Genomic DNA, 14,122 nt, shown 5'->3' with positions numbered 1-14,122 from the left:
GCCCAGCCTCGGCGCTTACTCCCTCAGCCTGCCTGCCCCCATCTCCTATCCCCATGCCATCTTGTCCATCCCCCTGTCTCTGTGAGTGGGGCTGTGCTTGCCCTGTGAGTGGAGTGGGTGGGGAGCACGGCCGGAAGAGGTGGCCACCGCTTTGTGTAAGCTGCACCCATGAGTGTCCTGTGTCTGCTGTGGGAGCTCTCACTACTGCCCTCCCCTACATTCTGCTATAGCCCCAGGCTTGGCCCTGGGACCATCTGGGCTCTGGAGCCCTGTCCTCGGGGTAATGCCTGGGGTCCTGGCTGCCTCTCCTGCTGTGTTGTTCAAGCCATCAGCACAAGGAGGGCTGGAACCAAGCTTGGGGGGAGGGGGTGTAAATGGGGAGGTGCCAGCCTGACCAGATACAGATGGGGTCCCCCTGGTAGGAGGCAAAGTAAATACCTCAGAGGAGATGTTGACCTGGAGGGAGAGGGGAGGGAGGCTCTGAGCTGCTGGTGGTTCTCACAGTTCACCTGAGATGTAAGCACTGCCCAGCCCCAGGCCTGAGTATGCAAATGTGAGCAGCTCCAGGGGACACAGATGGGGAATGAGGACTAGCCACATAGTTCTGTGCTGGCTATTGTTCCCAGGGCAATAGCACAGAACCACTGAGAGCCAGGGGGAGGCTCACTTCATTCACTGAGTCAGGAAGCTGGGGGTCTCCTTGTCCAGTTGGGGTTCTGACCCTTCCTGCTCCAGTCAGCAGGGCCTAAATTCAGGCAGTTCTTTTTTCTTTTTCTAAAATATATTTGGGAGAGGGGAAGAGGGACAGAGAGGGGGAGAGAAACATCAATGTGAAAGAGAGAAACATGGATCAGCTGCCTCCAGTAAGGGCCCCCTGACCAGAAATCAAACCCCAAACCTCTGACAGGAATGGAACCTGCCGCCTTCTGGTGCAGGGTAGTTACTACGCTCCAACCAACTGAGCCACGCCCGCCAGGGCTCCAGGCAGGTGACTGCAATGTGCCTGTGCCTGCACTGCCATCCAGCCAACATCATCTCCCACCCCAGCCCCCGGCCCAGCAAAGCAGCCTCCTTGCCTCCCCCAGTCTAGCCTCTCATTTTTCTGAAACTAGACCATTCAACCACAAATATTTGAAAACCTGCTGTGTGCTAGAACTGGAGTTCAGTAGTGAGCTAATACCCTGTGGAGTTCAGTTAGGAAAACAATCACAAAGACAGTTAACTACAGCTCTGGTCAGTGTGCTCAGTGGTTAGAGCATCAGCCCATACACCAAAGGGTGTGGGTTCTGTTCATGGGTAAGGGCATGTACCTGGGTTGTAGATTCGATCCTGACCTGGTCAGGGCATGTACAGACACCAACCAGTCAATGTGTCTCTCACATTGATGTTTCTTTCTCTATATTTCTCTCCTACCTCCTCCCACTCTCTAAAAATCAATGAGAAAAGTATCCTCAGGTGAGGATTAACAGCAAAAAAAAAAAGTTAATTACAGAACTGGTAAGTGCTATATGAAAGAAACATGTAGTGATGGAAGGGGTGAGTGGAATGGGCCTGCCAGGGGAGAGGGACTGTCCTGGAGAGGGAGTCACAAAGCTGGGGCAAGAGTGGGTGAGGAATTGTGGTTTATAGTCGTTGGTACTGTGGTCTAGGGCAGTGATGGCAAACCTTTTGAGCTCGGCGTGTCAGCATTTTGAAAAACCCTAACTTAACTGTGGTGCTGTGTCGCATAGAAATTTTTTTATATTTGCAACCATAGTAAAACAAAGATTTACATTTTTGATATTTATTTTATATATTTAAATGCCATTTAACAAAGAAAAATCAACCAAAAAAATGAGTTCTCGTGTCACCTCTGACACGAGTGTCATAGGTTCGCCATCACTGGGCTAGGGGATTTTGACAATGGGTTCTCACTAGCTGCTCCAACCTGGCTTGGTTCAGAAATGAAATGGTGCCAGTCGTGAGAGGGGCCAGGCAGGCATCCAACAACGCAATTGGGAGTAAGAGAAAGGGTCCAGCTGATGGGGCCCTGAGGGAATGCAGGCCCAGGCAGCTGGATGTTCCTATTCTTTCTACCTGTTGGCATGTGAGCTTCCTTTAGTCTCCCCTTTCTCTCACTTGGTTTATAGTTTTTTGTTTTCCCCCTTCACCCTCTGCTCTGTGCTGGCCACTGGCTCACAGATGAGCAAGACGCTGCTCCCTCCAGGAGCTCAAGGACAGGTGGAGACCCCACTCAAGACTCAGTGCCCAGAATCTGGTAGGGGTTTCCAACAACCCACAACAAGCCCGTGAGACAGGGGGAGGGGGAGGTGGGGAGCAGCTTCTCAGACACTTGGAGGACAAGCAGGGACAGAGCAAGTGTCTGGTAAAGACGGCATTGCCTAGCAAAGGTGGTGAGGTGCTTAAGTGTGGCTGGGGCAGAGGTGCCAGGGGTGTGGTTTGGGAGCAAGTAAGGCTGAAGAGAAAATGGCCCAGACCCACCTGGTTTTGCAGGCCCCACAAGGAGTTTAGCTTCATGCAGAGATGACCAGGAGCAATAAAGGGTTTAGGACAGAGGAATGACATGGTCAGATCTGTATTTTAGAAATATCCTTCTGACTACCATCTGGCCTTGGGGGTTATGTACCAAGTGGAGACAGGGAGACAAGTGGGGAGGTTGCAGTCAGCCAGGCAGGTGATTGGTGGTGTCCTGGGCTGGGGGAGCCAGTAGGAGGTGGAGAGGAAGAGGAACACAGCTGTCTGTCAGGCCCTGTTCTAAGCACAATAGGTAGGTGTATTACCTCATGTAACCCTCCGAACAACTCTTGGAGATACTATTATTCATTTTACAAGTAAGGAACCGAGGCTTGGAGAGACTCGGGAACAGTAGTGGGAGAGGGGAAGAGCTTGCTGATGGGTGATGAGAGGGGGAAGAGCTTGCTGATGGGTGATGAGAGGAGGAAGCAGAAGGGATCTGCGGGGTTCCAGTCTCTGGCTCCATAAGATGAGAGTGCCACCCATGAGACCCCAGCCACAGAAGAGGATGGGCTGAGGGGTGGAGAAGAGGAGTTTGGTTTGGACATGTCACCTGGAGGTCTGGGGGCATCCAAGCAGAGTTGTCCCCTGCAGAGTTGGACATTTATTCGGCCTGAGGCTCCAGGAGAAGATGAGCTGAAAGTGGAGATTTGAGGATCATGGCACAGCTGTAGTGCTTGAAACCATGGGCATGGACAAGCTTGCCAGGGAGCATGTGGTGAGTGAGGAGAGATGCCCAATGGAAGGGCTGAGGAGGCAGAGCAGTGGCAAAGGAGCTCCGGGGCAGCCAGGAAGCTGGGGGGCAGCAGGGAGCTTTGGGAGGGGTGGGCGTGGGAGACGGATATCCATAGCATTTCACATTGCAGAGACTGGGTTCAGAAGTATCCGCTAGGCACAGAGAACAGGGCCCACTGCCAGGCCTTGCTGGATCAGTTTTTACCCAATGGGCAGTAGGGGCAGCAGCTGGGAAGATCAGCTGGGAGGTGAAGAAGCAGGACCTGGGTGGGGCCCAAGCTTTCCACAGCCTGGCTGCGAAGGTGCAGGAGAAAGCGAGTGAAGGTGGCTGAGGATTGAAGTATGGCTTTTAGCATGTCCTACATTTTTCCATTTACAGCCTTGATTTTAATTAAGCTCAGAGCTTCAGTAACTGAATCCTACCAAGAACTTACAAACTATAGTAAACCTCAGCTATCCAGAATTCTCGGGAAAAGAGCCACTCTGGAAAACCAACATTTATCTGGATAAAAATACTTGACGTACAAGATTACTTACTTTTTTAAATGTGCTTATTATGGAAATTATCAAACAGAAAAGTCAAGGGAAGAATATAATGAACCTACCATCCAACCTGAAGAGTTATCGATTCAAGGTCACATGCTGTGCCATCCACACACCCATGGTCTGGGGTATTTGGAAGCAGATCCTAGACACTATATTGATTCCTTCAGAAAGCTTTGGTACATTTCTCCAAAAGAAAGACATTTTAAAAATATAACAACAATATTCTTACTTCAAAATATTTAACAATAATTTCTTAATTTAATCCAATATCCATCGTCCAAATCTCCCCAATTGTCTCATTCACTCCTCCACCCCCCTTTAGTTGGTTAAAATTAGGCTTCAAACAAGGTTTACATATTGCATTTGTTTGTCTCTTTCTATTTTCATGTAGTTTATTTGTTGAGAAAACCAGGCTGCTTGGAGGCATGAGCCTTTGGGAATCTGGTAGAGAGCTGAGCATGACAATGAAGAGAGCAGGACAGGGAAGGATGGGGTGGATGCTGGCCACAGTCAGGACATCCACCTGCAGGACAGAGACAGCAGGCAGCATGTGGAGGCCCTTCCTGAGCAAAGAGGAGAGACCAGGGCTACTGAAGGGTGAGCTTGTCCCTGTGATCTCTGAGGTCCCTCAGATGGGGGAGCTGAGGGAAGGTGGGAAGATGGCCTGATCTAGGAGCAGGGGCAGAGCTCAGGCCGGCCAAGTGAGGGAGGGCCAGGGCCTGAGATCAGGCCCAGAAGGAACAGAATGTCCGTGGGGAGGGAGGGAGAGTGGAGTACCAACAGCCAGTACCCAGCTCCTTCCCACCTGCCCACCCCTGGGTCCCCTCCGTGGCCTCCCAGGTAGGGACCCACCCTGGGCCCAGACACCAGATCTTTTTTTTTTTTTTTTTGAGTTTTCTTTCTTTTCTTTTTTCTAAAATATATTTTATTGATTTTTTTACAGAGAGGAAGGGAAAGGGATAGAGAGTTAGAAACATCGATGATAGAGAAATATCGACCAGCTGCCTCCTGCACACCTCCTACTGGGGATGTGCCCACAACCCAGGTACATGCCCTTGACCGGAATCGAACCCAGGACCCTTCAGTCTGCAGGCTGATGCTCTATCCACTGAGCCAAACTGGTTTGGTGACACCAGATCTTTTTACAGTACCTGTGGTCAGTGGCCCTGATCCCTTGTTCTGCCTTCTCTTCCTCCTGCCCCTGACCCCCCACAGCCCTGAGGGGTACCATCCTCCTCAGTGAAAGTTTGAGTACAATCTCAGCTTCAAAGGCTAGCATTGTCTGTGGCTGGCTTACCATTCTGGAGCCCTCATGGAGTGAAGGATGGGATGGGGACCAGCCATGCTCAGGATTCCTCAGCACGCTGAAGCAGCTGACCTCTAGGGGTGGCTGTGACTTGGTGAGGAGTGGGTCTGCCAATACCAGCCTCTGCCCAAGATGAGTCCAGGCCTGGGGCAGGCGGTGCCAGGGACCCCAGACCCTTCCCAGACTCGTCTCCTGTTCCACCCACTACATCAAACCCTATCCACAGCCTCAGTTTCTCCTCTCTGCCTCTTTCCTTCTGTGCCTTAGGGTTTCTCTCTCCTTCTGCCTTTTCTTTGATGACCCTCCACACCCCTAAACCCTCCCTCTTGATCCCATGAACACACACACACATGCTCACATGCCGAGTCCCAGACACAGAGACACAAGGCAACTTGGATCAGCACAAACCTCTACTCTCCTAGCTCCGCACTGCTGGGCCTATGGCCGTCCCGGAGAACCAGGGGGCTGCCTGGAAGAGGGCTCTTCATGGCTGGCTGGTTTGCCAGAGACACCAGCTCTACCCTGCATGTGTGCTGGGTGAGGCATGTATGAGAACATCTCACCCACAGGTCTGTGTTCAGGGCCTTCCAAACCCGGAACTACAAAAAATCTGTCTTCTACCTAACGTTCAATAAGATTTTTGAGGACTGACAAGGACCTATGCAATAGACAGGAGTTTTAACTAGGAGTGAGCAAGAAGAATGAGGCTTGTGATTAGGGTTGAGACATAAAATGAGTTCAGGAAGATGGCTTGTTACCAAAACATAGGTCTGCCCAGGTTATACCAAGATCTGCATACCCTTCAGAGTTGGGCCATGAATCTGGTTCAGAGCTTCCTAGCAGGCAAAGCAAACAGAAGAAGATCCATTGTGTATTTCTGTGTCTATGAGATCTAAGTTCTGAAAAACGACACTATTCCCGAGACCAGAACAAATGTCCCTTTAAGATGACAGTTCCTGCCGAAACCGGTTTGGCTCAGTGGATAGAGCATCGGCCTATGGACTGAAAGGTCCCAGGTTCGATTCCGGTCAAGGGCATGTACCTGGGTTGTGGGCACATCCCCAGTGCGGAGTGTGCAGGAGGCAACTGGTCGATGTTTCTCTCTCATCGATGTTTCTAACTATCTCTCTCCTTTCTTCTCTGTAAAAACTCAATAAAATATATTAAAAAAAAAATGACAGTTCCTATCTTGGGGTCTTGGCCCCATCCTGCTCGCAGAGGCACCAAGGGGCAAACAAAGGGGTGGCTGTTTCTCACAGCATCAGCCAGGCTCTGCCTCAGCGCCAGGTGGCAGGGCCTGTGCCACATTTACCGCGGTGGCCTTGATAAGTTTGGGGCGCCACAGACCATGTGGAAGAGCAAATTACCCAGGGATGCTCATTGTCCATTTATTCATTCGTTGATCTTTTTATTGGACTCCCTCCCCGTGTCCCTCTGTGCCCAGCTCCAAGACAAAGGGCTGTATCAGACACAAGGAGCTCACAGTTCCATGAACAATCTACATACGGTGCAAGGCATGAGTGTAGTAGACAGTGAGCAATCCTTGCCTCCTGCAAGTCACTTCAGAGGCAGTGGTGGCTTCCAAGGGCCCCCAGGATTTCTGGCCTTGCAGCCTCTGAGCTTCCCTGTCCCCTGCCCTGGCCTTTGCCAAGCTAAGAGGCTAGAATAGCATCTCTAGAAAGTCCTGGCAGGGACTGAGACCTGGGCCAGGTTCCAGTCTAGCAGGATGGAGGGGTGGGGAGCCAACTGGGGTAGGGTCTCTGACCTCCCTTTCCCTGGTTCCAGCCAATCCTGTCTCAGTTTCTCTCCACTTTCTTCTGTTTTACAAAATAGGGCTCCTTCGTCCTCTTCACCTCCACCAATGATAATTCTCACATACATACACTCCATCCTTCCCCCTTCCTTCTCAATCTTGCAGGCTAATTCTACCTTTGCTTTCATGCTTTCCTCACCTTCTATGTCTTTCCCTTAAACTCCCCCACCAGGAACCTCCCCCCCCACCCCCCACCCCCAGTCTCATTGGGAACACTGGAGTCCTCCACATGGTTAATTCTCTCAAAGTGCTCTCCTATGTTCTATGGTCTCAGACATGTCCTTTCCCTCATAGGGCCTTAGTTTCCTCATCTGAGAAACAGAAAGGGTTAGACACAAAGCTCTCTCCTGGTGGAAAAAGCTTGTATTTTGGAGTTAGATGGAGCTGAGTTCCAATCCACTTAATTTCTTAACTTTTCTGAGCCTTGGTTTTCTCATCTGTAAAATGTGGTCTGATAAAAACAGACTTGTGGTGAGGCTCAAGTGAGAAGGCAAGCAGAGTGCTCTACATGATGTGGCATGCGTTGCCCTCCCCTATGCTAGGCTCCAATGCCCACTTCTTCAGTGGATTCCTGTGTCTGACCAGTCAGCCTGGTATTTAATGGCAAGCCTTGATGTTACCTGCTTCCTTCTCCCAGAGCCCAGCCAGGCCAATGAGAGAGAATAATGGGGAGGAAGGGAAGGTGGGGCCCAGGCCCTGATTTGCCCTGGTCCACAGACACCATCCAGAGGAAGTGCGCTGGCCCCATCCATATGGAACTGAAGTGGTGCAGTGTAGAGCAGGGCCCCTGTCCTCTTCTCTGGCTGGCAGGCGGACATGCAGATGAGAGTAACTGGGCCAGGGCACCAGGGAGCCCAGGTCCTGGTGAGTGGCCCCCAGCAGAGAGGGTGAGTCAGGGAGGTGAGCGGTGAGCCTGCGGTTCCAGTGTCCCACAGGGGAGTTGAGCAGCTGGGGACCCAAGGACTGTGTAGTACACCAGGGGCCAAGAGCGGGGGCCAAGTCAGCTCTGCGCTGGTGGAGCCTGCCTTGAGGAATGGCCTTGGAATCCTCTTCGACTCCTCATTCCAAGATACCCAGGTGAGCAATGGTCTTCTGCCTGCCCACACCTACACCCTCCGCCTTGTGTCCACTGGTCAACGCATGGAAAGCCCTGCCATCCATGTGCTGACCAGTGAAGAGCACATCCCCTGCAAGCCTGTCTGGACTGACACCTACTCCCATTCCTGGGCTGTATCCACACTGCCCGCTCGTGCCCCTGCCCCAGCCTCTGACAAGGAGCCCACCCCTCCTAGGGCTATGTTTTCCTTGCTCGTCTGAGCTGATAGCTCAAAGGTAGTGCCTCCCTGGGACTCCCTCCCACTCAGTCCCAGCTGTGCCTCCTCTGGGCCCAGGAGCAGAGTTTGCTTGTTCTTCCTGGGAACCACCCCAGAGAAGCCTTCGTTCATTCAACCCAGCAGCTCCAGATCAGCGGGGATAGTGAAATGATGCAGGTGAGGTCTGTGCTGAGAGTCTTCTCTCATGTCATCTCATCTGATGCACAACATTCTTGGGAAGTGGGGACTGTTCGTCCCAATTACAGGGGGACACACTGAGGCCCAGGGAGGTGAAGCGACTGGCCTGGGGTCACACAGCTGTGTGCTGACCTGAGATTCGAGGACAGACTTGTTGATGGAGGGTCCACACCCTCCTCCCTGTGCCAGCGGCCTGTCGGCACCCTTCCCTTTCTCCAGAAGACGTGCTTCCCCGCCCTCTCCAGCTCACTGCCTCCTCAGCAGCTGGGCCAATTCGCCAGTGTCTCTCAGCAAACGTCCCTTAGCTCGTAACCATTTGAATAATTGCTGACATTTATGGAGCAGAGCTTACTGTATGCTAGGCACAGCACCGTTCATTGTCTGAGTTAACCCTCATAACAATGTTATGAGGTAGTTTCGATTATTATTCTCCTTTTAAAGATGAGGAAGTGGGAGTTTGGAAAGGTGAGGTAACTTGCTCATGGTCACAGCTTAGGAGGCATATGCAGGTGGCTGCTTGGAGCTGGCTTCTCCCTGCTCTGTGTCACCTTCCTCTGAAGGTGGCAATGACAGGCATTGTGCTATGAGCAGTACCTGTGGTCTGTGCACAGAGAAACTCAGGGCCTCTCAGGCTCAACACCCTCCCCTAACTCCCCAGAACCTGCTGCACAGCCCTGCGGGACAGGCAAGCTGGTCGTATTGTCCTTGTCCATTAGGAGACATCTCATGTTGTCTGTCCTGCTACAGTCCAAGCCTGGCAGAGGGACAGGAAAGAGAAGCCCTACCCAGAGGCAAGGAGGGACTTGGGGTTTAAGGAAAGGGGAAAGAGGGAGGGACAGTGGGAGGAGGTGGTGGTCTGGGGGATTGAGTGCAAAACTCCACGTTGGGTCCAGCCTCTGTCCTCCTGGGAAAGTCCCAGAAAGAACTTTGACCTCTTCTGTGAACTCCAAGTCCCTGTACTCTGCCCGGCAGGGCTTGTTCTCCTGCCTCTCCCTCTTGTGCTAAGGAGTAGACATACAAGGGAGACTCAAGCTTGACCACAGGGACATGTCCCAGCAGGTCATCCAGTGGGGGAAGTGGCACTGCTGGCCTGGGAAGAATGGCCTCTGGGACCACCCCCACTGTCCAGTCCTTGGGTCCTGGATGGCCCTACTGGACTCTAAGTCCCCACAGAGATGGAGCCAGCTGGGTGCTGGGCTCTCATTACCACAACTTCCAGAACTGGCCATACCCCTTCCAAGCAAGCTCCCCTACTGGGCGCAGAGCCTGCTCATGAGCCGATCCTACTCACACACGGCCTCTTTTGCTTTTGCAGGTCCTACAAACATGCAGGGTGTGCAGGTTACAGGCTCAGAGATACAGAGATACTGTGTAATCTGTTGTTCGTGGCCTCAACTGATTTGTGCCTGACACCACGCAGGGCCCCTGGAACACATGGGCATCACATACATGGATCGTCCTCCCTACACAGAATCCCAGCTGGCCCAAAGCACATACCTGTGAGAGCTAAAATGAGACCAGGTGTGCAAACCGCTCCATGCCATTCTGACACCAAGTCCTGTGACTGCCTGCCCTCCTTTGGGGCCATGGGACCCAGACACTCAGATTTGGGGATAATTTTCCCTGCCACAAGCAAAGAGAAGGGGGGCACATCTGTAAGGTGCTCACCCCCTTCTGTGCCCCTCAGGTGTCCTTGAATACTCCCAGAGACCTGGATTTGGTCTGCATTGATGTGGGGCCCCTGCTTTTGGCTCCTGGAAGTTTCTTTGGGGTCTCAGCAGCCACTAGAACCCTGGCAGGTGAAAACAGAGGAATGTGCCTAATGAACCATCTGAGCACACCTTCTAAGGAGCACTGGATGTGTTGCCTGCCACTTCCTCACTGTGTGACCTGGGCAAGTCACAAGTCCTCTCCTGCCTGCCTTGCAGAGTTGTTGAAAGTCTCAAATAGAATAAAACAAAAGAAGCTTTTATCCAGCGTTGGCCCCATAAGTGGTCCTTGCTGGGAGCTGTGGGGCAAGTGGAAGAGGGACAGCCATGAGGGATGTTTAGGGAAATGGAGCAAAGGATATAATGGAGAGCCCATGGAGGGACTCATAGTTGGTGCAATCAGACAGTGGGAGTTCGTGAACGCCAAGACTTCAGTTTTTAGACTCTGGGCACTGGGGCGTCATCAAAGGTTTCCGAGGAGAGTGACATGGTCAGAGTCATATTGAGGAGGTAGCCACCATGTGGTTGCTTTTGTCAGTAGTTCCCTGGGGCCTTAGTGTGTTGCTCAGTCTGCTTCCACGGCTCTAGTCCAGAATTGCCTAATTTTCCTACTCACTGGGGCCCAACTCTGGCTGGTGGGGGATGTTGACCCTCACAGACCACCCATCTGCTTGTCTGACCCTCATACGTTTCTTCTGAAATAAGCCAGACAAGGATCAGAGCTGCCTCAGGTCACACAGATCTTTTGCCTGCCTGAAATATAATGGAGCCTGGGAGGTGAGGACTAAGTGAGTGGGCTGCTGGGGATGGAAGATCTTCCCTTCCCTTCTCTATCCCCTTTTCCAGATTACCATGAGGTCTTGTCCTATCTGACCTCAGTCTGAAAGGTCCAGAGGTGATATCAGCCATGGGCCCACATTGGGGGCAGGGCTGGGGGAGAGGCAGCTCAGGGCCTCCTTTCCTCCCGAGATGCACTGCTCATGTCATGGTGCCATCAGACCTGCTATTCCAACCATTATCTCTACCTGCTCTCTGAGTTTTGCTCAGGCCAGGCGTTGTGCTGGGCAGTGCTGGGATCAGAAGTGACCTAGAGCCAGGCCTTGTCCTTAAGGGCCTTGGAGGCTGGCTGAAGGCTGTGGGAGCACAGAGAAGGGGTCCTAACCACCCAGAGCAGCCGGAAGGGCTGCAGGCAAGGTTGGCCCTGGGCACCAGGGAAGACATCATTCCAAAGCTGAACTCCAAAGACCAGGAAGAGGGTAGGGGCCCAGGGAGAGGCAGGTAGAGAAGGGGCCCATTTGGGTATCATAGGATACTCTTCCCTTCCAACCAGGAGTTCTTTAACCAACGGGGAGGTGGAGGCTATGTCTAAGCAGTCCCTGGGGCCTAGATGCTCTCTCCTATTCCCACCCCACCACCCAGACACATCTTTCCAGGGGAGTTTTTGAGGCAGAAGCCATGCCTTCTGTCCCCCTCTCCAAAAAGCCCCCATAGATAGGATCCATTGCCACATCCAGCTGTCTGGCTGTCCCAGCTCTGCACCAATCCCCAGGGGAAAGAATCTTTGACCTGGAGGAGACATTGAACAGACGCAAGAAGATCCTGCAGGGTCTCTCTGAGCACTTGGCCCAGGCTGAGAGGCAATGGAAGCAGCAGCAGGATCCCTAGGTCAGGCCAGGCCTGAGGGAGCCTGGGTGAGTGGCCCCTGGAACATCCATGCAGGCCTGAAGAAGCTGAGCTCCCTAGGCACTGGGCCCCATGGCACCAGGGGGCTCCCTGTGTCCTGAAAGAGGAGCAAGCACTATACTTGGGAACTATTGTCCTTCAAGATCTGGAGAGAAAGGAGGGCACGGGTGAAATGCTGCAGGTCACAGGATGGGATGGACTTGCCAGGCAGGGGATTGTGCAGGAGGGTAACACGTCACAAGCAAATGCCCAAGGAGCCACACAGCTGGGACTGGGGAGAGGAAATGCCAGGTATTTGGACGTAGGTCCTTAGACAAGTAACAAAAGTAGACTGGGTTCTAATTTGCATGTAGTTCCACATGTGACTTGATTCACATATGACTTGCTTAATGCTCAGAAGAACCAGAGTCCTCGTTTCATCTCCACTGCCATCCTGGCTTCTCTCCATGGCCTTCCCAACCTGAAGCTTGAGAGTTGAACCAGCCAAGATGTTAGATACTGGGCAGAAGAGGCCAGTGATTCCTGTGGGATTTGCTGGGCTCTGGTAGCTCAAGGTTTGAATCTTGTGTCCTCAGGCCAGAGCAACTGAGGCTGGGCTGCTGGGTGGCACCACACTCCAAGGCTAGGCCTCTCTCATCGTATTTCCAGGCCCAGGACCCTTCCTGCCAGATCCTATCCACCCGGAGAGGCAGTCTCTCTAGGCCACTCAGGAAGACAGGGGTTCAAGCATTGAGCTTGAGTTGACGGGCACTGGCCACAGTTTGGACTGTGCCCCAGGGGAAGTGGGGAGGAGAGGACTGAACTGGGCCTCTGCTCCTTCAGGGGCAGAACCATTTCTAGAAAGTGGAGGGGTTATGAGAAACCCCAGGAGTGACCACTGTCTGGGGAGGGGAGTAGGACCATACTCGGGAGAGGGTTTTGAGAGGAGGGGGAATCCAAGAGCTGAGATGGACAGGGGTCAGATAAATTCAATATGTCCATAATGAGGGGGTCAGGTAATCTGGTAAGGCCTCTAGAAGGAAGAGGGCTGCGGTGCCCTAGAAAGGTAGACTCTGAGAGCAGAGGGGCTGTGCCCTGGCCCCTAGAGAAGAGGCTTGCTTTCCTGCAGGACTCTGCCAGGGTCAGCACCCTGTTCTGTGGACAGCAGTGGATTCTGCTCCAAGACCTGTAAGAGATGAGGTAAGGGCACAGGACTAGGAGGGGTTATGAGGATGGAGGAAAGAGAAGCCCCATTCCACCAACACCCACTGGACATTCTCACCCCAGGGAGGGATGGTAAATCTGAGCTCCTGGAAAGAGAGGACATTTTGATAGGGTTCTTGGAGGAAGCACAACCAAGATCAGGCCTAATGATGGTAGGAGGCCCCTGACTTCCTTTTGCCCCCTCCCATCTCACAGCATCCCACTCTAGGACAGGTCTCTGGAGCTACCCATAGAGCCCTGGGAACAAGGGGTTACCTGATACCAGGGAGGAGGGAGGCTTCAGGCTGGATGCTATGGCTGCAGCCCAATCCCTGTCCCCGCTCTCTAGACTGGGAGTGGGAAGAAGGGACGAGGGAAAAAAGCTAAATCTCCTGAGGACTAGGGATGGAAGGCAGAGCCCAGGGAACCTGGGGTTGAGACAGATAGCTTTAGGGAGATCCTTCACTGGCTAAAGCTGTCTTGGGAACCAGAAAGGAGATTTGGGGTAAGAACAGCTCACAAGAAGGGGCCCTATAAATGGTGCCTGTTCCCCACCCAGGTGCTGCCTCTGGGAATTATGAGACATGGTCAGGCAGCTTGGATGGGACCAGAATGCGTAATGAGTCCTCTGCCTTGGTTTCTTCTCCCCACTGGGATGCAGTAACCCATGTGGCTTCAAGAGCCCAGGTCTTCTACCTGCCTGTGGGCATCAAGCATCATCTTAGAACTGGCTCAGATCCTGCGCCTCCTGCTGGCCTTTGGGCCCAGCAATAAGGGGGAAGGAAGGGGAACCATGGGGGTTCCATCCATGAGACCCAGGCTCAGCTTCTTCTCCCAATACTTCTGAGCTCAGGCTGACTTGTCTTAATCCTTCACTCCTTGGATCCCTGGAAGGCAAACCTGTGTCTGTATCTGTGTGTGCATGCACACATGCACACAGGACACATCTCATCTCCTCTCTACCCTGTCTGCTCTCTGGAGAGTCTCACAGACTCTCAGTGCCAGCAAGGCTCTGGAGACCACTTGGTCCAACTCCCTCAATGACTGGAAGAGAAATGGGAGTTGGCTATGCCCAAGATCATTTAGAGAAGCCTGCTCTTCCCCATACCCCTGGCTCTTTCCC

The 14,122-nt window shown here is 52.8% G+C and overlaps 1 protein-coding gene across 1 annotated transcript in view; it reads left to right on the top strand.

Annotated features, from left to right (window-relative positions):
- Window positions 1-4,860: 4,860 nt before the first annotated feature.
- The window catches only part of LMAN1L (lectin, mannose binding 1 like), a 10,360-nt gene continuing 1,098 nt past the window's right edge, over window positions 4,861-14,122 (top strand). The window contains 11 exon segments of the mRNA XM_015564450.1: window positions 4,861-5,066; window positions 5,069-5,158; window positions 7,645-7,801; window positions 7,850-7,991; window positions 8,306-8,404; window positions 9,438-9,666; window positions 9,669-9,827; window positions 10,015-10,323; window positions 11,187-11,390; window positions 11,684-11,794; window positions 11,797-11,915. Coding sequence (XP_015419936.1) covers window positions 4,892-5,066; window positions 5,069-5,158; window positions 7,645-7,801; window positions 7,850-7,991; window positions 8,306-8,404; window positions 9,438-9,666; window positions 9,669-9,827; window positions 10,015-10,323; window positions 11,187-11,390; window positions 11,684-11,794; window positions 11,797-11,915 — 1,794 coding nt within the window. The 5' untranslated portion in view covers window positions 4,861-4,891.

The sequence above is a fragment of the Myotis davidii genome, unplaced genomic scaffold, assembly GCF_000327345.1.
Source record: "Myotis davidii unplaced genomic scaffold, ASM32734v1 scaffold992, whole genome shotgun sequence".
In the NCBI taxonomy this organism is placed as follows: domain Eukaryota; kingdom Metazoa; phylum Chordata; class Mammalia; order Chiroptera; family Vespertilionidae; genus Myotis; species Myotis davidii.
Note: the sequence above shows the minus strand (reverse complement) of the source record. Positions and strands in the feature narration are given on the sequence as shown.